The 22,033-nt window shown below is 39.7% G+C and overlaps 1 protein-coding gene across 1 annotated transcript in view; it reads right to left on the reverse strand.

Moving 5' to 3' along the window:
- Positions 1-22,033, reverse strand: part of SCFD2 (sec1 family domain containing 2) — a 205,613-nt gene that overhangs the window by 178,111 nt on the left and 5,469 nt on the right. The window contains exon 2 of the mRNA XM_076336245.1: positions 17,901-18,069. Within this exon, the coding sequence (XP_076192360.1) occupies positions 17,901-18,069 (169 nt within the window). The remainder of the gene's footprint in view (positions 1-17,900; positions 18,070-22,033) is intronic.

Consider the following 22,033-nt stretch of genomic DNA (forward strand, 5'->3'; position numbering starts at 1 on the left):
CTGCTGTTTCGGAGACAGCGGAGGCTGCGCCAAGGTTACACCGGATATACTGCGCATTCCTGGAGATGCACGCCAGCCTGACAACCGGGGGAGGACAGCCAAGTCCCCGACTGCACCCTACTCCACGCACAGCAGCCCCCACTGGAAAGAACCAACAGCGACATGTGGAACAGCCTCCCCTGAATAGCCTCTGCTCCGCGCCGCAAGGATGCTGCAGGGATGCCATGGGGATGCTGCGGGGAATGCCATGGGGATGCTGCGGAAGAGCTGACCTCCACACCGCCACGCTGCCCAGACGCAGCTGGACTCAGAGAAAGAAGCTCCTCTTCATTTCACCCTTCTGAAAGTGACCAAACAGCTCTAATGTAATTTATCAAAATTTTTCTATATAGAAACAGCTATCAGTATTTCCAGGACTTCAGTCTCTAGCATTGCTGTGTATTTGTGCACATCCCAAGAGCATGCACTCGATGGGCTATCCAACGTGTGTTCAACTGAAGATGCAGCAATGCTTTCTTCGAAGAAAACCAAAAAAACCCAAAATGTTTATTTTCAGGTAAATGCAAATTGCACATCCCCAGAAGGGACTAATACTTTTTTATTTCTAAGAGTAAAATAACAACTTTTTGAAGTTTTAAAATGGCTCTTAGCAGCAGACTGTAATTCTGCTGTTGGACATTTTATATGGTTGCCAAATCTGCTCAGCCTAATTAAATGCACCTCATAGCCAGTGGGAACTTAAGCTATTTTTCAACCCATCCTAACCTTAGAAAATAAGATAAACGGAAAGCTAATGTCATCTTGGTATTGTGCTTGCAGAAAACTGCAGAAGGAGCGTTGGATATTACCACCCTCACAATAGATTAGTAAAAATATTGCAACATCGCAAATACACAAAACTTTTTAAAAGCAAGCTCTTTGCAGCCATTCAGCTTAGAACATTATTCTCACACCCTCACTTAGATGTGTGTTAAAATGGCCTCCGTGTATTGGTTTTTATGATCAGAACATGCAAACAGGACTAAAAAAAAAAGCCTGACAGCCAACATTAAAGAACATAAATGTGTTCCTGAATAATTTAACAGTTATTTCCCAGTTTCACTCCAAGCCCTCAAGCCACTGGGTGGGTGTAATCTGCTCTAGACTCAACTGTGGCTGTGTACTTTGGCACCGAGTCAAAACAGAGAGGTTATTGTTTGATTTATATGCCAAGAGCCTCTTAGATAAAGGGCTAATGGCGGGCTGATAGCTTCAGCCTTTGCATGTGGTGTTTATACAGACCCTTCTTTCCTCTCCCTCCTTTCTGCATATACTCCAGGAAGGCTGTGTCACATCAAGATCAAGTTAATTAATTAACTCATACTAGCATAATTTGATTGATAAAACAATTGATTCACTAAAGGTCATGGGGAGTGCTGTTAAAACACCAACTTTTCTGCCTCAACAATGCATACAGTTTTGAGATTTGCATTTTTCTATACTGCAATATAACAGCAATTTTAAAGCAATAATCCCACTACAAAAATTGATGGAAGAAGCTATGAGAAATAAATCTGTCAATTAAAGTGCACTGCAAAGTTCAGAAGATATTTCAGTACTTCATGGCATATTTGAGCAAAAAATAAATCAAGTCCTCCAACAGGAAGGGTCACATAAAAGCATTTTCTGTATTGTTAGTTCTGTAAACTATTGAACTTTCCCAAAAAGAAAATTAGAGGCCTTGCCTATGTGATATACTTAGCTATTTACTACGCCCAAACTAGGAGTATTTCCTAGTATATAAATGTTTCTGTACTGTTAAAATACTCCTATAGGGAACATAGTCCTATATGACCAAATTATTATTTATTAGATGTTAGCAAACTTCATTATCAAATTATACAATTAGATTACTTTTCTGCAAGACACAAGCAGCATAATTTTTTAATTTAAAAAGTCTCATTCTAAAGATACAGGAAAAAATAATTAAAAATAGACTAGATTCTTAACAGCCTTTCGCCACCAATTTATTTTAAAACACTTATTTTAAACAGCAGACAGATAAAACAGAAGCTGTCAGGCATTTTAAAAGCAGTTCTGAGATAATATTCAAGGTGCTGCAAATCAGCTTGCAGCCAGCAAGGCTAAAGCGTATGAGCAAAAACGTGAGCTGATGATCAGCCACAAAGTTTTACAATAGATTCTCCTCTGGACAAGCTGAAATATTTGTAAGTAATAAGTGTTAGAAGTAACACATTTTTATCAGAAGTTTATTGGTCAGTTCACTGTATGTTGTTCAATATACAGGTATACATACCAAGAAAGTATAGTATTAGTTGGACTAATACTGTAGACTTGTTCATAAAAAGACATGATTTGCCACTAGAAGTCAAAAATTCCATAATATTTTGCCTCCTCTCCCCTGTTTTCACCTTAGCATGGATCCCCCTGTGCCAGTAGTACAGACCCAGCATGCAGGATCACTTTGCAGACCAAACTGGGAAGCAGAGAACTTGCTTTGCCTAGTCCTCAACAGCCTGGAGGGACTGCCAGGCAGCTCCACAGGATACAGCCCAAGCGTTCCTTTGCTACGGGTTTCACATGCAGCTGACTCAACAGGGCCATAAAACAAATGGGCAGAGCACAGGGGTTACTCTTTGAAAGCTGCGGCTCACAAACGAAGGGTACGCTGTTTAGTGCGCCAGGGGAAAGTTGGTTAAAACACAGCAATAAGAGAGGGAACAGTTATTAAATGCAAGTTATTATATTCAAGCTATTATATTTAGCTTCATAAAGGCATACCTACAGATACCAACACTTCAGGGCAATACTGTACACCTGGTCAAGTTAACTTAAATTTTGCAATCATTTTGAGATGCAGGATGATAAAACAGGCTGTTAATTACCATTAGGAGAAGAGAAAATAAGATTCACCGGACACGACCAATGACTAGGACCAACAGGAATAGGAAAGTATTCTTTAAATTTGTTACTGAGCATCATGAGAGAATAAGTTTTGGTTCATCTTACAATGAAGCATATGAAGTATGGGACAGGATTTTCACGGATATGAAGTATGGGACAGGATTTTCATGGACATGGTAGCAAAAGTCTCAAAAATACTCAGAATACACAAAATCACAAGCTCATTTCAGACAGACAAGAATTGTGAAAGAATTATCTCAAAACAGCTTTTAAAACAACATCGTAATTTTAAGTTGCAAAACCGCTATGTTTCACATAAAATATTGTGTTCCAATAAAACCATGACCACTGTACTCCAAACCAGGAAGAAATATGCTCCCTGTTATCAGTGGAGCATGGGAGAACTTAAAAACAAACAATTCAGGAGGTTGTTATAAACACAACCAACACGGCAACCCCAAACTGCCCCACGACTGCTCTGTTTACCTATAGCTCTTTGCTTGGGACTGAATTCCTTTCCCCTCCTTCACAGATAATGGACAGTAAATCAGACTCTTAAAATTTAACATATTTTTGGTCCCACAGGTAATCTGAATTACAATAAAATTTAAGAATTAATTATTAAAAGGTTGGCAAGGATTCAGTTCACATCAGGAATTGATTAAAAAGAGGGGAAAAAATCCTCCCAACAAAAGTGAATGGTAACACAGCATTCTACATTTTGCCCCCCCTTTTTTTTAAATAAAAAAAAATAAAAGAGAGAGTTAACTTTTCTGGCTCATTCATATATCTACTTTACAGATGGCCATACTTATAAAACAGAATATGTACACAAGCCTGATGACTGTGGTCAACCACCATCTGAAGCAGGTTCGTCATTTGCCAAACCCACTGTCTTAAGTTTTATCAAACATTTCCTCAATCCAAGCATCATGTAAACTTGTAAGGACAAGCATCTTAACCACAGTCCTGTTTCACGTTGATCTAAATATAGACATATTTATATATATATATATATATATGCTGTGATACACATACAAGAAGTTTTTTGGCTTCAGAAAGCCAAAAAAATTAACATATACTTCAGCATCCATGACACAGAACAACTTTACTTGCTAATAACCACATACATGAGACAATGCAGCTGCGCACAGAATGATGTTATTGAAAAGTAATGCAACTCCACTCACTGCCACTTCCAGTATCAAAGAGTAATAGTGTAAACCAATGACACCAGTGTGCAGTAAGCCAAAATAGAAAAATAGTTCGAGATAGCAGAAAAATAATCTCTGGATTATATTTTACCATAACAAAAGTCAGCACAAATGCACGCACACACACAGAGTATCTGAAAAGAAAATTAATTTATAAATCCTCTTATTCTATTCCATTTACATAGAAGAGTAATACAGAACTTCTGTATCAGCTTAATATTAGAACAGTTGCTTAGTGAAAAATTTCTTAGAAAACATTCAGAGCTTCTTTTGCAATAGAATTTACTATATATATATTTGAACTAATATGGTCACATTCAATAATCCTTTAGACAGACAGCATTTCTACAATGTTTCATCTGATTACAGCCAGCCAATACAGCATTTTCCTGTGTTAAAAACAAAACTACGCAGTCCAACGAATAGTTTGGGGAGCTATGGGTTCTCATCACCTTTGTGTTCTGTTTATTTTAGCTATTCCCAAGATCATTAATATCCACTCAAACCTGTAAACTTCAAGGTCAACCAAAGGTGAAACATAAGGAAGCAATATAATATGGAGTATTCAACCGGATTATATGCTGTGAAACATTGGCAGTTTCCTTAAACCACACTTTCTTTTCTTCTTTCTTAGTAATAGAAGAGATAAGAAGATAAGCTCCATATTGAACCAGAATTTAATTTGGAGGATTTACAGAATGACTAGTAATTCCTTTTATAGAGTAATTTTAAAATTTACTAACTGTGGCTTTCTAGAAAATGCTATGTAATCAGCACAAAAAGAGTAGAAAAATACTCATCAGACATTCCACAGATGGAATAAAAATATACCCCAAAAATTGTAATACTGTATAAATATCTTACCACTGCCACAAGCAACATAAACCCTCTAACCTAAGTCCACATTGATTGTTGTTGTTAACCTACAGCAGTGATGTGTTATATTACATGTATAAGCTTGTGACCAGCAGCACTAAGAACACACGAAAGCCTTGCAAATACAACAGGTCTCAAGATCAAGAGGGCTCTGCTTGTGGACCAAACGTCAAGCAAAATCTTGGCAACTCTAGACTAACTTACCTCTCACGTAGTTATCCTTCTGCAGATGACCTATGCCAACACTAACAAAGCTATACATGCAGACAAACCAGATCATCTCTATTTGTGACATCAGAGGGAAAATACATATATAAATTGTTGTCCTCTACATATGCTGTGGCATCCAATGCAGTACATCAAAATCTGTAAAATAGACTGAGCAAGCAGAAGAGGCTGACATTGCAGGGAGAAGCTACTTAGATCAGGACTCTTCATCTTCTCCAAACCACCCTGTGAAAAGGAGAACTAGCGCTCAATTCCGTAACACCTTGTTGTCCGCAAATTACAAAATTATTAGAACTCTGAATTGGGTTACTGACCAGTACACCAAAGCTCCCGTTCACTTTGGAAAATTTTAATTTAAATATGACACTGTAATGCACACATACTGGGAGTCATATAAGCAAACAGACTTAGCTTTGCAATTTCATATGGCAGCTGATACTGCTACAAGATTATTTCTTCAGCAGCTATCAAATGTTTTGTCAGGAAGAGAGTTCCTCTAAACAAGTAAGGCTGCTCCTGCTGAACTCCTGGAAGAAGCAACAGCATGAGTGTGAAATGGCTGGCAAAGGACCAGGCTCTCCCTCAATACATTTCTGAAGCCAGCTCTATTCACATTCTACAAAACAGACTGACAGTGATGTTTCACACCATTATATGACTACTGTCCAAACTGCAATATGTTCTTTGTTGTAATGCTAATGCTGGAAGATGTTACCCTGAGGCAAGTCTCGATGAAACAAAGGCACGTTCAGGAAGGTAAGGGGTGTAGGAAAAGGAATCCATGCAGAGCTGTTGCTGCTCACCAGGCTGAAGCTGAAGCATGAGTGAAAGGGAAGCATTAGTTATGTGAACAGCCCTCAAACAGAAGCCATGCCTGGCAATTGCACCAACAAGAAACAGATCATCATCTCTGCCTGAAGTCCTTTTGTGACAGTTACTTATCAACTTCAGGAACCTCTGAAGTCTATAATCTTGCATGATTATTATCCTGGAACCCAATGCCTCTGGTTGTCTTAAAATATATTAATTTCAGCGTGTCTCCTTCAAAACTTGGATTACCTCAAAAACTTTACTGAAAGTCAAGCGTACCAATAAAACAGGGATCTTAATAATCTTTTTTAAGGATTATTCTTTTTGATCTACAGCAAGTGTACTTACCAAACACAAGGTTTGATCATTTTAACCCTTTCTGCTGACACCCTAAGCAGAGGGAGCTAGCAGATTACTGAGAGACAGAGGAGAGCAAGCAAGATGCATCTCAGGAAGGTAGGGCTGGTTTTGACAGAGGCTGACTGGTGTTTAGGTCTTACTAATCCTTGAAGTATTAAATCCCACTAAGCTCCATCTTGCACACAGACATGATTTTGAACATGTTCTGTGCAAAGAGAAAAGCAGATTAACTATCAACTGGGCAAAGAGTCCTAGCTCTAAGACATGGTCAGCATCAAGAGGGCTCTGGCGTATCTGGGAAGCCTTTCAGCATCAAGCCTTCCCTTTACCTTGTGAAGTACTGTATATCCACATCTGCTAATTGGAAAACAGGGTGGGTCAAGTCACAATAAGCAATTCTACTTCCACCTGAATAAAGCAGACCTTAATCATTCCAGCATTACCCCAAATTTCACTCTTGCTCCTCTAATAGTGGCCAAACTCCATGAGGGCAAAGGAAAAAAGTGAACGCAAATTATTTCTTAAAACTTTCTAATATTCATACCCATCATTTAGTCCTGTCTGAGTTTCAACTTGGCTGCCTTTTAGTCCAACAAAACAGTTCTGTAAAATGTTTCGTTCCTACAAGCTGCAGGACAGCTTACGCAGAATGCCAGACCAAGTTACTCTATGAATTAAGTTAACTGAAAGCTTCTGAGTAGGATTTTGTACACTACAAGGTATATCAAAATTCTTGCCAAGCAGGTCTTTAAAATGTGTATATTAAAGAGTTACTTGTCAGGGATTTTAATTTCGTTTTTGGACAAAGTAAATGAATTATGCTAAAAATAAAGTCTGATCCTTACAACATATGTATTACTTGGGAATACTACATGTAACATAATAGGTTACTTTAGAGCATTCTGTTCTGTGTTTTAAAGCTATTGCATAAGGTTATTTTAATAAAAATGATTCCAGTGAAAGAACAGTTAGTAATGAGGTGCTGACAATTGAATCTACATTCAGGGATTGCATCAGAGTGCCAAGTCCACTTTTACATATGCACTGGTTAGTTATCCAATAGATGTCCTCGAGGCATGTAAAACCAATATATTTTGGGTCACATTTGGCAGCAGAGAGAGATGAGACAAGTGAAAACATTTACCAAGAACACATCTGAAGTGTGTTTTTCTTATTAGAGAAATGTAAGAAAATAAACCCAGATACCATGGAATGCCAGGAATTCCCTCTCCTCAATGTTTTTGATTTACGAGGCCACTTTTTGGTAGTCTCCTTTGACCTCCCTCCCTCATTTGCTGGCCTAAAGCCTTGAGTTGCCGATGCAAGCTCTTGACTAGGCCATTTTGAAGGCTTAATGTACAGGAACATGTCTTCATCACAGAAGGAAAGACAATCCTTTCCATAAGTGACTCCGTTACCACAAAAATCATTGCTTATGAAGTCTTATGGCATGGACTAGTTAAAACAGTCAAAGATACTCTCTTTATGAGTTGAGAACAAATATTCAAATAGAGACTTGGAGACCCAAAATATATAGTAAAAAAATAATCTGAAGCAGACCTTACATCTTAAAGACATTTTGTTTGAACATGCAGGGCCAGATTCTCTGCTAGCATGTTGGTGAAAGCAAACGTAGATCAACTTGAGAGCTTGGCCCTGCATATCTTCCTTATTGCCCTCTCTTACTTCAAAGTAACATATTTGTCATAGTTTCAATGCAAACCTAGAGCCCTAGCTTATTCAGATCTCACGCAAACCTAATATGGCCAATTCTAGCCTTCAAAACCAAACTGACAGCTATTCAGAAAAAATAAAGCTCCAGCCTCAGGCTTTCATTTTTATAACCACTTCCATACTCTGGTTGATCTGTCATAGAGAACAAGATAAGGACTTCTGTCTACACTGCATATATTTACCCTGTGTTCTGGATATCTTCTCACAACCCTTCCCTGATACACTTCTGCCTACCACAGAATGAGTAAGGAGAGCAGAATTTTGTCCTAATCTAAAATCTCGGTGGCTTTTTGTAGTCATTCAATATTAACGCTGCATCCTCCTCCTAAAAAGGGCTTGTATAAGAAGTGTGTTGGGTGCTGTCTAATTTCCCTCCTCCTCCACATTCCTTCCTTACCATCAAACCAAGTGTATCATTGATGGTATTTTCCGACCTGTGAAAAGACGTGTTTGAAGCCGTAACATGTTCCCCTATCACTAAGAACTGCAACTTTGTCTGTCGAGGTTAATTTCCTTTTTCTAAGGGGTAACTGGAGCTCAAGCATCCACGTGCAGCATACACATTCAGTGCGTGTTCTGTGGTTGTTTCCAGTAATTGAAAATGGCTCAATATGGATTTCTTTTTCTGGTTGCTTATTTAAATAAGTAGTATAGTCGTGGAGAGATTTAGGTAAGGTCATAAAACTTTTCTCTCCCACAGGGAATGGGAATCTTTCCCAGCTGAAGATAATTTTAGAAAATACATTCACAATCTACGGAAATTAAGTGGTACTTGGTGTAGCACAGTTGTCCAGAGTCTGCAGAAGGACCGCTTCTGGGCTGCAGTTCATCGGGGCATAAAAACTGGCTTGGTTTGGTCAATTTTCACAACCACTTTTGAAACTGTGAGCAGCTATAAAGCAGCAAAACCCATTTCAGCATTTCTTTGCTACACTTCAGGAAAACAAGATGCACGAAGAGAGATGAGCACTGGAGCCAGGCATTATGAATTAGAATCCAAAGATCTGCCATCTAAATAACAGAAGCCATGCTAAATATTATTTAGTCATGCTAAACAACAGAAGAGGCGGCTGGATTTTTGGATCAATTATAAAAAATTAAAATTAACAGTTGTGTAAGTATTTATCTGAATAAAAACAAAGTACTTCTCTGTGCACAGATTCTGTCTACTTTCCAGAGTAAAAGCATCTTAAAGCTCTGCCAGGTAAATAGCTCACTTCACATAAATTTTAGCCTGTGTAAGCTTTGATTCCTATTTCCATTAAGTTTGGAATCATGAAAGAATCCCAATCATACAGTCAAAACTTGCAACCAAACCTGTTGCCAGCAGATAATACTGTTTCCTTCCCAAACACTGATTTGTCATCCGAATGAGCAGCTATCATTTGTTGTTCTCATCAGTCTATTATGGCACATTTTTCTCCATTGTAAGATACAGCAGGCTTACTTTATAGTATGAGAATGATAAACTAAAACACCCCTCCAGGTCACTCGGTCACTCTCTGTTCTGGCACTATTCTTTGAACAGCAAACGAGTAATTCTGCAGTATGTAATAAGGCCAATGCATATCACTCCATTTTAAAACGTCGTTATTGGGTCATTCAGGAGGCAAACTTGAAGGCAGCTGGCCAAGCAGAGTGAGAGCTAGTCTTAGAAAAATCTCACAACGCCAGCCAAAGCAACAGTTACTGGGAGATCATACTGTAACACAAGAAAGATCGGAGCTCACTCTGAAGATTCATAAAGACTACTTAAACAGACACAGTCTTTATGCTGCTATTGAACTCTGAACACATCTGCAGGAAAACACACTGTGGCCACACCAAGAGAAAAGCATTTTGCAAACTTACACAGGGGAAAAAAGAAACTTGCAAAATTCATAAACAAAAGCATTAACGTAACAAGAAAGGGATGTCAGTTTTAAAAGAAATGCTGCAGACAGCCAAAAACACACTGCCCGTAAGCAACATAAAGATCTTCCCTTTCTACCCTGACTGCAGACATCAGTAGTTACTCTTTCTGATAGTTAATCAGAAAGAGATTTGTCCTTCTTTACATCTTGCAAGGAAGGTACCTGCCGAACAGAGAGCAATGCTAACAAGGAAACAGTCAGAAGATAAACTACCTGAGGGTTTGTATCACTGAATTTCCTTACAGACATTAAGTTACCTTGCTGTGCTACCCAGCTGAAGATACAAGTACTCAGAGACCTGTTGATGGTTGGATAACATCTGGGTAACACTCAAATTTATTGTGTCTTTCCATGGGCAAAGGAAGAAGTCAGAAACTTGGGACTTAATGACAGTACTCAAATAGAGATTATATTGAGAATACTATAGATACAGGGAGTCCTTCTCCAGAAGAACTAAAAATATGTCTTCAAAAAGTAAAGCATGAAGGGTTCTGGATTTTGCCATTTTCAACTAGCAAATTCTATAGGCGACGGCATCTCGAACCTCTTAATCCTTGCACTCTGAGGACAGCTATGCGAGCGTCAGAGGGCCCAGGAAAAAAACTGAATTCTGGCTGAAAACTTTCATTAGTAAGCCTGGGTAGCCCAGACAAACAGTGCAGTTAGAGGTCCTCAAAGCACAAGGAACAAAGTCTTGAGCAGTCTAGCTTCCCACAACCCCCATAAGTCCTTTTTGTGGGCTGAGACGCACAGATAAGGAAGAACCACCCAGCTGATGCCGAGAGCTTGTCAGCCCAATTCATTCTTTATCTCAAGGAAAACAAGCTTCAAGCTTCCCTCTTATCTAGAAGACAACTTCTAAGGCTTCTGAGGCCTGTCATAACAGGTGATTGAAAAAAACATGGCACCTATTAGCCAGGAACCTGGTTGGATGAAGAACCCTCATACGATTCCTTGACCGGTTACTTCAACAAACCCACTACTGCAGCAAACCGGGGTTTTGCAGAGCGGCAGCGAAGTCTTCTAGTAATGCTGCACGTTACACAGCGCAGGCGAGCCAGAGGTCTTGACCTCTTCACAGAATTTTCCACCCTCAGCACGCCCCTCTCATCCCTTCCTTTTTTCCATTTCAAGGGGGTCCCGTGTTGAAAGGATCCGGGCAAATATACACATTTATTTTAAGATATAATAAATCTTATCAGCTTGTTCATCTTATCTTGTGGCAACAGTCAATTATGTTCATCTTATTCAGGCTGGTTTGAAACTGAGCAGAAAGCGTCTCCTGGAAAGCCTGTCTTGACTGACAAACCCCAGAAGCTGATGCAGCTGGGGCTGTTATTCCCAACAAGAAGATGCCTTGAGAAATTTCAAACAATAAGGAAACTCTGAATAGGCCTCGATTCAGGACTGTGCTCTGAGACCATATGAGTAAAATAAAGTGGTGAGCAGGAAGACTGCCAGCCCAGGAACATGGTGGTGGTGTGGGATGCTGTGTTTGGGGCATTCCTACTGCCCAATCCACCATTTAGAGAAGCATCTCCTGGCTGGATTGCTGAAAAGGCGAAAGGTATCAACAGAAAAACCCTGTAAAGCCCAATTCATCTCCCTGAAAATGGACCTCAGTGGCACTGCATGAGTCCTAAAAGCACAGGGCTGGGCTGTAATTTCTCCTGTCATTGGTGAAGAAAAATTTCAGGTTTTTTTTTTAATGCGATGTGATGTCTGCTTTTCATAAATCCTGCAGTGAAGACCTCCTTTTCTCCATAAAAGTGCTGCTCACCTTGTTCAGAAAGGCAGATAGGAAAAGGCTGTACATGGGTGGTGGCACTTTTTTTTTTTGTTGGTTGGGTATTTTTTGGGGGGGGAGGAGCGTGTTTAAGTTTTGGTTTAAAGCAATGCTCAAGAGCAGAACTCAGCAGGGCACTGCAGCAGAGGCAGGAGGCCTGGTCCCGGGAGAGCAGGAGTGCGCAGCTCCGGGCAGGGGGAAGTGTCCAGCAGCGGAAAAGCTGGAGGAGCACCCCAGAAGCAGGGACACACAGGGAGCTCCAACAACACCCTGCTGCTGCTGAACCACCAACAATATACCGGAGCAGATCCAAAAGCGGTTTACAGCGCGCAGCTCTCCCTCTCCCCGTCTGAAAGAGTCTTGCCATCCATTGTTTTAGTTTACCCTTCCTCCTCTGCAAGACTTTCAGTGGATAAGAAGTAATATAGTCGCGTCATCTGGATTTTCTTACTGTAGTATTAACGTTTCCTTTTTAATATTAACATTCCAGAAAGTAAAATTACTCTAATTTATGCCATAAATTCCCAGCTCATTCAAGAATAACACTGTCCCAAATTACCTTCTTATTGCAAGCTTTTATAAACTTATGCATGCAAAAAAGTTGTGGGGGTTTTTTTAATTAATATCTACAGCTGGCATAAAGGAAATATTTAAGAAATAAAATTGAAAATACCACAAAGATCCAAGAACCATCCCCCCAAAGCTTAGTTTGTAATTAATTCAGTGTTAAGAAAAACATCACTCTGATATCCTTCAGATGCTTGTTCCCCAGTTAAAAAAAAAAAGAAAAAAAAAATCAAGAGAATAGAATCAACCATTCAAAAAAAGTCTATTACCCAGCTTAAAGGGAGACTTTAATCTCCTTTCCAGTTTTAATTCTTGCTGCTCTTTTCTTTGCCATACAAGCAAAAATAATCTTTCATTTTAAATTCACATCATACATGTGATTGTTCAAAGAATACTGCAGTGGTGTGTTTTACAGGATTCTTGGAACTGCTGTTCCATCAGCTCACAGGAAAGGGGGCCAGGGGGATACAACTTAAAACAGTCCCCTCTCCTCAGTGCAACAAAGCACTGCACGTAGGAGTGGGAAGGACACAGTACCGAAAAAAAGACAAATGCCTTTGCTTGTCCTGACATCTTAACTCCCCACGTAATCATGTGCAACATTATTTGTACCCTCCCAAAGACCACCTTCTGCCATGTGGTCTGCAAACTTGTATCCTGAGAAATTCCCTGTTTTACTGGTTTAAAAAACAAGTTCCTTGGACAAGGACTAGGAGAGGAAACAGGAGTAGAAAGAAATGAAGTGACCTGTCCAAGATCACACTGCAAGCCAACAGCAGAGCCAGGACCGGAATAGAAGTCCCTTCACGCCATGGCCTTCCTCTACACTCAGGATTGTCCAACTTCCACCAGTACCAGGAGAGCACTGCATCATCACATCACGCACAAGAGCAAAGGTACAGCTGGAGTGGGGCTTTCTCCTCCACCCAAACTGTAACAGTTTTAGCACTTGCAAACAAAAGCACTACTCAGTCCAAAATAGGAATTAACAACCTCAGAACTAAGAAGGATTGGGAGAAGTATGCATTTTCAACTGCCATTAACACGAGACCTTGAAATTTTACTATTACATCTCCAGGAATGTTCTAATTTTTAACCAGCTCCCTTTCTCCGCACCCCAGCACACCTCTCCTTCCACCTCTCACACAAAGACCTACGGAAAGTTTTTGCAAGTGCCGTGTTTCAAACGTCTGGCTTGCATATCGATGTTTTCTGCATCACACCCATCAACAAGATCACCTCATTCTGAACTTGTTATTCCAGCCCCCCAGTGCAAATTCAGATGATTTAGTGGCTCCATCTGCTTTGTCAAAAGTGGCCAGACACCTCAGCTATATTGCTCACTGAATTGCTTTAGGCGTAGCAGCCCAAACGTGAAGTGTGTTACGTTATAGTTTTGCATCTTTATGGAAAAATGCTTGCTGTAAGAACGCAACGGTTCTTTGTATATTGCATTAAATAGATGTATATTTTAAATAAAAATCTGGTCTTTTTCTGAGATTTTATCACCACACTGAATTCCAAGCAGCTTGCAAACTCCAAAGATTGGAGAAAAGGAAGCAAGAGTGGAAAAACAGGGAAGAAATCTCTATTCGGCGAGTTCTTGAAATGTATGTAAACGAATTAAGTATTCAGTTTATTCAGCAAAATACAAGAGCACATCAACAGTGTTCCTGGGTAATAAAAGAGCAGATTAAAAAAAGAGCAAACGTACATATTTCTTCAGTTGCCCAGAGTTCAGTATCACATAACTCTTTACTTCTTGTTCTCACATGCCACAGACCTGTGGCCAGGACACAGGCATGTGAACCCTGACTTGGGGCTTCAGGGAGCCACGGGTCCTCCACACACCTTGGCTCCCGGCTTGCAAGAGGTGGAAACCAGCACAAGATAAACCCCCATCAACTCCTCCATTACTGACAGCAGGATGCTTCCACGTCATAAAATACCAATCTTAAAAACACAGGATAGGTGCTTTGAGAAACAAAGTGGCCAAAATGTTATCAAATGGACACTATGAATGGCTCACAAACACGGAGAGCTTGATGCCTATCCAAGCAGACAACTCGTAGAAGCCACTGCATGTACACTTAAAATCAGAAGCTGAAATTGTTAGAAATTCCTCCAAAAACACTGTGTAGGTTATCAAAATACAAAGACCAGCAAGAGAGCTGCAATCAATATAATTTTTTTTTTTAAATTACCTCTGCCATTAAGTTTTCACTACAATTTCCACTTCTGTTATGCATCATTTGTTTGGAAGGACAGGGTGGCTATCATATTTTTTAATCAGAAACTAATAGTTCTGATCCAGAGTGGCTCTCCTTAGTTTTATGTCTATAAACTGTTTCATTCTTTTTATATATATGCATCTGTATATAAAAATGAATAAAACATTTTGACACAATTCTCAAAGAGCATAACTCAACTAACATTCACACTGGAGCAGCAATATGCCAGTGACTACAGTAGGGCAAACAATTACTCTGAAAGATTTTTGAGGCTACTAATACTAATAAAATTAAGAACTCTAAAATAGTGGGTTTTTTTAAAAGAAATTCCCTTCCTCACAAAGAGAGTACCTTCAAAGTACAGTAACTTAAGCAGCATATGGCATTTACATTTTCATCTAAATCTTTAAAGAAGCCCATTATTTCCTTAGATTTGAGAAAAGAACCCTGCTTTATTTCACCACACCAGCCATAAATTATTCATTAATTCTGTTTGCTAACTCTGTAACTGAGCCCAGATGTTTCTGCTGGAGAAGCATTCCATAAGAAAAGTTAAATATAGCAAGCTGTGTGGAGGGAGCAGACCTCTCTCTCCCCCCACCGCAGCATGCTCAAATATTACTTGAGAGAAAATAATGAAAACATTTGAAAAATATTCTGAATATGTGAGTCTGTGAAACACCACAGTCTGATCACAAAATTTCACATAAAAGAGCCCACACACATTCCACTTGAGTGTAACTGAAGTTACTGGTCCTGCCTCTGGGAAAGGTGCTGGCACTTTCACTCGCCAGAGTAAATGGAAAATTTACAAGCAGAGGAACACTCCTTGCCATGCATCATTTACAAATATAAATCAAGACCCAAGTTTTCAATTACAAGAAACGCTTCCGAGCCGGCTACCAATGGCAATAACCATGTTGATGAAGAACTGAGAGCATCGTATGGAATTTCTTACAGAATTGACACAGAAACTTACTGGTGGGAACTTTAAATCCACTTCAGTGCTTCAGAAGAACTTCAACCATTTTACACTAGCAAAGATGATTAATGCTGATGTTTATAATCCAATACTAAGAACACAGTCCTGTTGAACAGAATGGAAGTTACCACCTTCAGCCACCTGTTCAGACACTGTTATGGTTTCTAGTACTCTTCAGCAATTGTCTTAAGCTTGTTTGGAAACGTCTATTTTAAGTTACAAACTACTCCTAATCATTACATAGTTGGAGAAAAAGTGAAAGACGCAGGGTTGAACATCGCAGAGCTGCGTTCTTTGGAGTCTGAAGACTATTCTCAGGCATACATCACTTCTTCAGCTGTGAACAATGATCACAGGAGAGATTTTGAGAGGTCATTTAGTCCCTTTGCTCTGCTCCAAGGCAAGATCAATCCTATTTAAATCACTATTTTCCTAATCTGTTCTTAAAAATTTCCAGTGTAACAGATTCTATTAGATGACTTTGCAGAGGGAGGGTATTTTGTGGAAGCTGTTACAGACCGGTGTGGTATGACACCATTGCCCTGGTACCAGGTATCAGCTGCTGTCATCCAACTTTACTGTACTTGCAGAGTAGCAGCTGAGCACCTTGTAGCCAAATCTTGTTGTTCTTTAACCACCTGTGTCCACAGCAGACTTTGCAACATATGTTGTCTAACTGTACTGTTAACAGAGGCACCTTCCCACTAGCTAGCAAATAAGCAAACAAACCTCGGTATATGTACTATTAGCCACCTTAGAACACAATAAAACTCTGCAGGCTATTCCTAAAAATGGGACTATAGAGAAGACCAAAGTCATAATTTTAGCATGGGAAGGCATAGTAGCACTAACTTTAGTCTCCTCAATGTCAATCATGTTAGGAATAATGGAGTAGTAGCACAGGTCAACAAAATTAGGGCAATAAATATCTATCTTTTTTCCTAGTCCACGCTGCCAGAAATTATCTTTATTTCTGGTAGCTACTCAAAGTTAGCACAAACAACAGCTACCACAGCACGTCTACCATGGGCAATGACCTCTTCATTTTGCTGTGTAGACGGATCTTAAGGATATCTCACTTCTACTTCTGAGATCAGCTGGAAAGCAGCCAATGAGAAGAAAACCAGAACAAATTTTATTTAAGTTAGTCACCCCAGCAGCAACTTACAATGGAGTCCACCTATATGAGGAAATGTTTCCTCTCCAACTCCTAAGGAAGAAGAGAGTTATGCAATGTGAAACCTAGAAACAGGACTAAGTTACAGCATGTGTGGGAGATGGAAGTTGACAAAGGATCTGGAGGCTCTCAGAAAATAAAGACCATATGTTGGAACAGCGGAAAGTCTTCTGTGAAATCTTTGTAGGGGGGAAAAGAGGGAGTAGAGTGCAGGTGTGAAGTACCAAAAGGAGTCAAACAGAAGAATAGACTCTATATTAGATAGCCCATCTTGAAAAACCCTTTTCTAATATATGGAGGGAACATTACAGCAAAAGAGAAAGAACTTTTAATCTCCTTTGCACTGCATGAATTTCTAGAGCAATGCTGAGCAAAATTTTTTTTTGTGGAGTGAAACCAGCACCTGGTGTATTTCCTGGTTTATGCATAGAAACAGAAGCTGCAGGAAAGTTTCAGTTTGGACAACTAAATTTAGAAAGTGAAACATCAAATCTGATGCACTTTACAAGCAATGTCTTAGCTGCAAATTATACATAGCTAAGTACAATTGTACAAAGTTTAGGTTGTCCTTGTTTGAGCAAAAACCAGGCCCTCATGAAGCTGTCTGTATACCTAAATTTGTGCCTAATTATCTTTCTCCACAGGTACTGTGTTTGAAAACAGGGATAAAACCTTAAGTTAACAGGTACTCTAACAAGAATTCAGCATGCAGTTCACTTTATAATTATAAAGAGGCTTATGGGAAAAGAAAGCCACACTTAAGACCTACCTGCTTCTATGACCTGTTACTTAGGCAGAAAAAGAAATGTCACAAGGAAGAATTTTTGGTGTTTAATCTGTACTGATTTCTATTACAGTAATCTACAGCAATTTAAACAACCCAGATCTAAAAAGGTCCTGAGAACCTCCCACTTTTGGGAGTCTTATCTGGCCCGCTCACTTAATGCACACATACAAACTGATTATATTCCAGCAGAATTAGGACCAGATGGGTTCTTGCTGCAAGCTTGATTATTTTTATGTTTAAAAGAAAAGACTTGTTCCCTGTTCTTTTTTTCACAAAAACATAACAAACATATTCAACATCTTAAAAAAAGAAAGAAAAAAAGAATGTTTACTTTGGTTGTGCTAAGCAGCCAGGTGCTATAATATTGCAAGTTTCATCTGTAGTCCGTAGTGCTGTAAGTTCCACCATGTTAACGATCACATCGGTCTTGTGGCCAGGAAGCTTGGGAAGCACAGAAAGTATCTTCTCTGCAAGATTGTCACCATGATGACCAACTGCTCCTAGGGAAAAAGAGACCCCAAAACTGTCAGGTACATAACTAGAAGGAAAACAAAAAACAAAACAAAAAACCCACAAGGAACTGAGAGCAAAATAACCACCACATGTTTTGGGAAGAAGGTCACTGATAGTCACAACATCAAGACCATAATTAGTTTTTCAAAGATATTTTGCTACAAAAGTAAAATTAATTTCTGGAATGTCTGAAGTATTGATAACATTTCAGAAAGATTCATTTAAAAGGCATAAATTAGACTTAGCTTTACAGCTAGCAGATATTCACTGATTTTGCACTTAAATATGCAAAATATTTCTCTTTGCATAAGAAAGTTGTTAGTTAAACAAGATTTGCAATGGTTATTAAAAAAAGCAGACAAACATTTATATATACTTGCACACATGCAAACTATACTTTTCTAAACTAATAGGACTGTGCTTAAAAGGGCTGTATGCAGGTTGCATACATAGCTACCCAGACAGGCTGACATAATATTAAAATAAACAATTACCAACAACGTGCCACCGTCAAGGTCATCGCTCCTACATGGACTGAGGGCAGCACTGGTAAAACCAACAAGAAATGACTAAAACAACCCAAGTTACATAGTATAAAATGTCAATTTGACCATGTTCCAAGAGAAACTCTGAATTCCTTTTGGCATGTTTTCTTCAATTCTCCTGATTTCAAACACAAATGCTCTTCTTTCCATTCACCAACTCTCAACACAGACGCTACAACCAACTTACAAAATATTAAGACTGTGAGCCAAGCCAAATCAGAAAAACATGACACACACTACAGATGAAAAAGTTGGAGAGGGGGAGCAGAAACCTAATCGCCTTTAAGTCAGGAACAAGTCGAAGGTATTTGTACTCTGCCACTTTAGCTATGGTTCAGCTATCACCACAGGGCTGGACACCAGTGCTGAGCTTCGTAGCGTTCTCCTGGCTTTACTCACAGGAGAAAGGGGACTTCTGAAGCCACCTTTGAGAGGCAGGAAAAAGATCTTTTAGGCTATGGTCCCACTCCATCAAAGTCTGTCCATGTGGTTCCCTGTTTTCACTTCTGAACGTTTCCAAAGACAGAGGTCTGTTTCAACAGGTGAAGTCAGCTTCACATGCTCTATAAATCCAAACAAGGCCCTTACCTCAAGAATATTAAAGGGGTCAGATTATTAACTACTCTTAGATAAGCAGAAGGTTGTCTCCAGCAAGTCTACAGCAGCCATGTATCCATGTTGTAAAACCACCTCATGGTTTATCAACTATTCTGAATTGTAGTAGAAGTCAAAAAGAAAAGCAAGGATGAAAAAGGAGGAGAAAAGAAAAGTCAAACTCCATACTGGCAATGCCTCTATCCACAGAAGGCAAGGAAGGCACACGTGTCCAGCATGTGGTGGTACAGCAATGTGGACACCTGGCCACTCAGCTGGATTGAGATTACCAATTTGTTTTACCAGAGATTGTAATAGTCACAGAACAACAACAACTTTCCTTTCTACCATCCCCAGACAGATTTAGACCACTGAAGTACAGATGAAATGAGCTGGGTTGTCTTTGCAACTCCCTAAGACATCTGCTCTCCAAAATCCCTACATTCTTCTTACTAGGTCAGTCACTTGTCAGCCATGCTGCAGTTATCAACACTCACAAAGTTACAGACATGGAAAACAGATGGTAATCTTCTGAACTTCCCCCCCCCACGTACTGGAAGCAATGTCTATCTCTCCATGCTTGCTGCATGTAAGCAACATTTAGCTAGACAAGGCATTCAGCTAAACTGGAAACACCTCAAATGCAAATAAACCCATGTTAATTATTAACATCCCTCCTTTCTCCTTGGCAGAGGGGGAAAGTCTCAATGTATTTAAGTTGCTTCCACAATTAGCAAGTGCCATCTCAGTCTCCTTCCCAGAACTGCTACTTCTTGGAGGCTTCCACTGGTCCGCAGACACTAATGACTTTTGCTCTGCCTCATCAAATCAATCAGAACACATCTCCCAGAGCTTTTAAAAATCCCTATCACCTCGACCAACTATGCAAACCAACCAAGGCTGGAATGACAATTAAACCTCATGAGACTAGGACAGGAAATCAAGGGGAGTCGCTTTTCAACCACATTGACTTCAGCAGGGTCCACAGGACTGGTTTCCATCCTCTCTCCTCATCACTGTTAAGGACAGTCAACAGGCCACCCAGCAGCTTCTCATGACCAGTGGTGTTCAAGGCAGCTGGTAGCTTTAATGCTACCAACGTGCACACAGATCAGGTGTTAAAGTGACAAGGAAAATTTATCTGACCAATGCAAAATAGGAGTCTTCACGCCAGGCTAATATCCAGCCTTGAGGATACAGGAAATCTCATATATCACACTGTTCTAATTTTACTTTGTCTTCTCATTAAGAGTTACAAACTGAAATATGTGACATCTGATACAGGTTGTAGCTGGCACAATTGGCAAAGTCGACCAACCGATTCTTTAACAGCAGCCAGGAACTCATTAACTACATCCCCCCTTCCCCCAAAAAGGCATCAATGACATGCATACAAGAAAATATTTTCCTAAGCCCATTACCAGACCTATATCACACCATTTGTACTCCAATTCTTATGTTCTCCTACTGGTTCTACTGTCTGGTTCAAAACCAAAACAAACAAACAAAAAAGCAGATTTAAGGGGCAATTGCATATCACAGAAGCAACATGAGAGCTTGGGCAATGGAAAGACTTTATAAAGTCAGTTGCTAAACATGAGGAGCTTGAACTAGAAAGCAGTTCTCGTACAAAGGCATTGCTCGCTAGCCAACAACTAATCCAGCTAATTTCTACTGGGGGCTTTTCCTTCAATTAAATTTTAAATATAAGTCGGTGTGCACCAAAACAGTATGCAAGGCATTTCTTGCCCCCACTATCAAGCTTTCTTAACATCTGCTGTTTTAACTACTTTGTAAATTAGTTCAGGACTGGTGATTTTGGAAAGAAACATGGACAAACACATCCCAGTTTACATGATGTTTCAACGCTGCACACTTACCCAACGCTTTTCTGAATAAGAACACCACTAGGAAGACTTTACACTAAAGGGCTCTAGTGGGACAATTCCTGTGATGCAACTTTCTCTAGGCAATGCATCACCTCAGTGAGAGCAGGGTTTAAAATATCAGAAGGCAGAAATGTTTACCCCTATTCCCTTGAAAGAAGCTGCATATTTGGAGCTCCAGTTCCAAAGCTTATCAATGTTTTGCCATATTCTTTCACACAGCATTAGCTTAAGCTGATCTTGTTAAACAGTGCTGGAAAGCAGCCTGTATGTTCCCAAGAACCATTGTGCAGCATTCAAGACAAACTAGAGCATCCTTCTACCTTGCCAAAAGACAGAACTATGTTTTCCTTTGTACAAAGGAACATCAAAGTAGTCAGTTATCTGTCCCACTATGCTGGCTATTGAATCTAAAAATAAGCAAACAAAAAACCCACAAGAAAAAAAAAAAAACAATGCCACAACCCCCATCCTCCAAAAAACCCCCAAAAACTTGCAGCCCAGCAGTAGGAACAAGGAAGCCCACAGCCAAGCACAGCAGCATCAGAGTGCTGCCATAGAAATATGAGATTCCCCATCTCTCACAGCCAGCTATTGCAACATGTGTGAAGAGTAGTAAATTTGGAGATAAGAAACACAAGCATCTGCTCAAGGCTCCTGTAATTTCCAAGTCCCCTGCACTGACCTAGCCACCTGCAGTTTTCTTTAAACAGGCAAAACTCATTCCATTTATTTGCTTATCTCTGTAAAGCCTCTATAACAAATTTAACGTCTGAAGCATTTAAAAACCTATTATAAAAAATTGTGTGCCTGTTCCACAATAGCAGAATCTTTACAAACCAAGCCGCAGCAGAGGCTGCACCCTGACCCACAGTACTGAGTTGACACCACTTGAATATTTTCAGCTGCCATCACTCCTCACAGCT

This window comes from Aptenodytes patagonicus, chromosome 4 (genome assembly GCF_965638725.1).
Source record: "Aptenodytes patagonicus chromosome 4, bAptPat1.pri.cur, whole genome shotgun sequence".
NCBI classification, from domain to species: domain Eukaryota; kingdom Metazoa; phylum Chordata; class Aves; order Sphenisciformes; family Spheniscidae; genus Aptenodytes; species Aptenodytes patagonicus.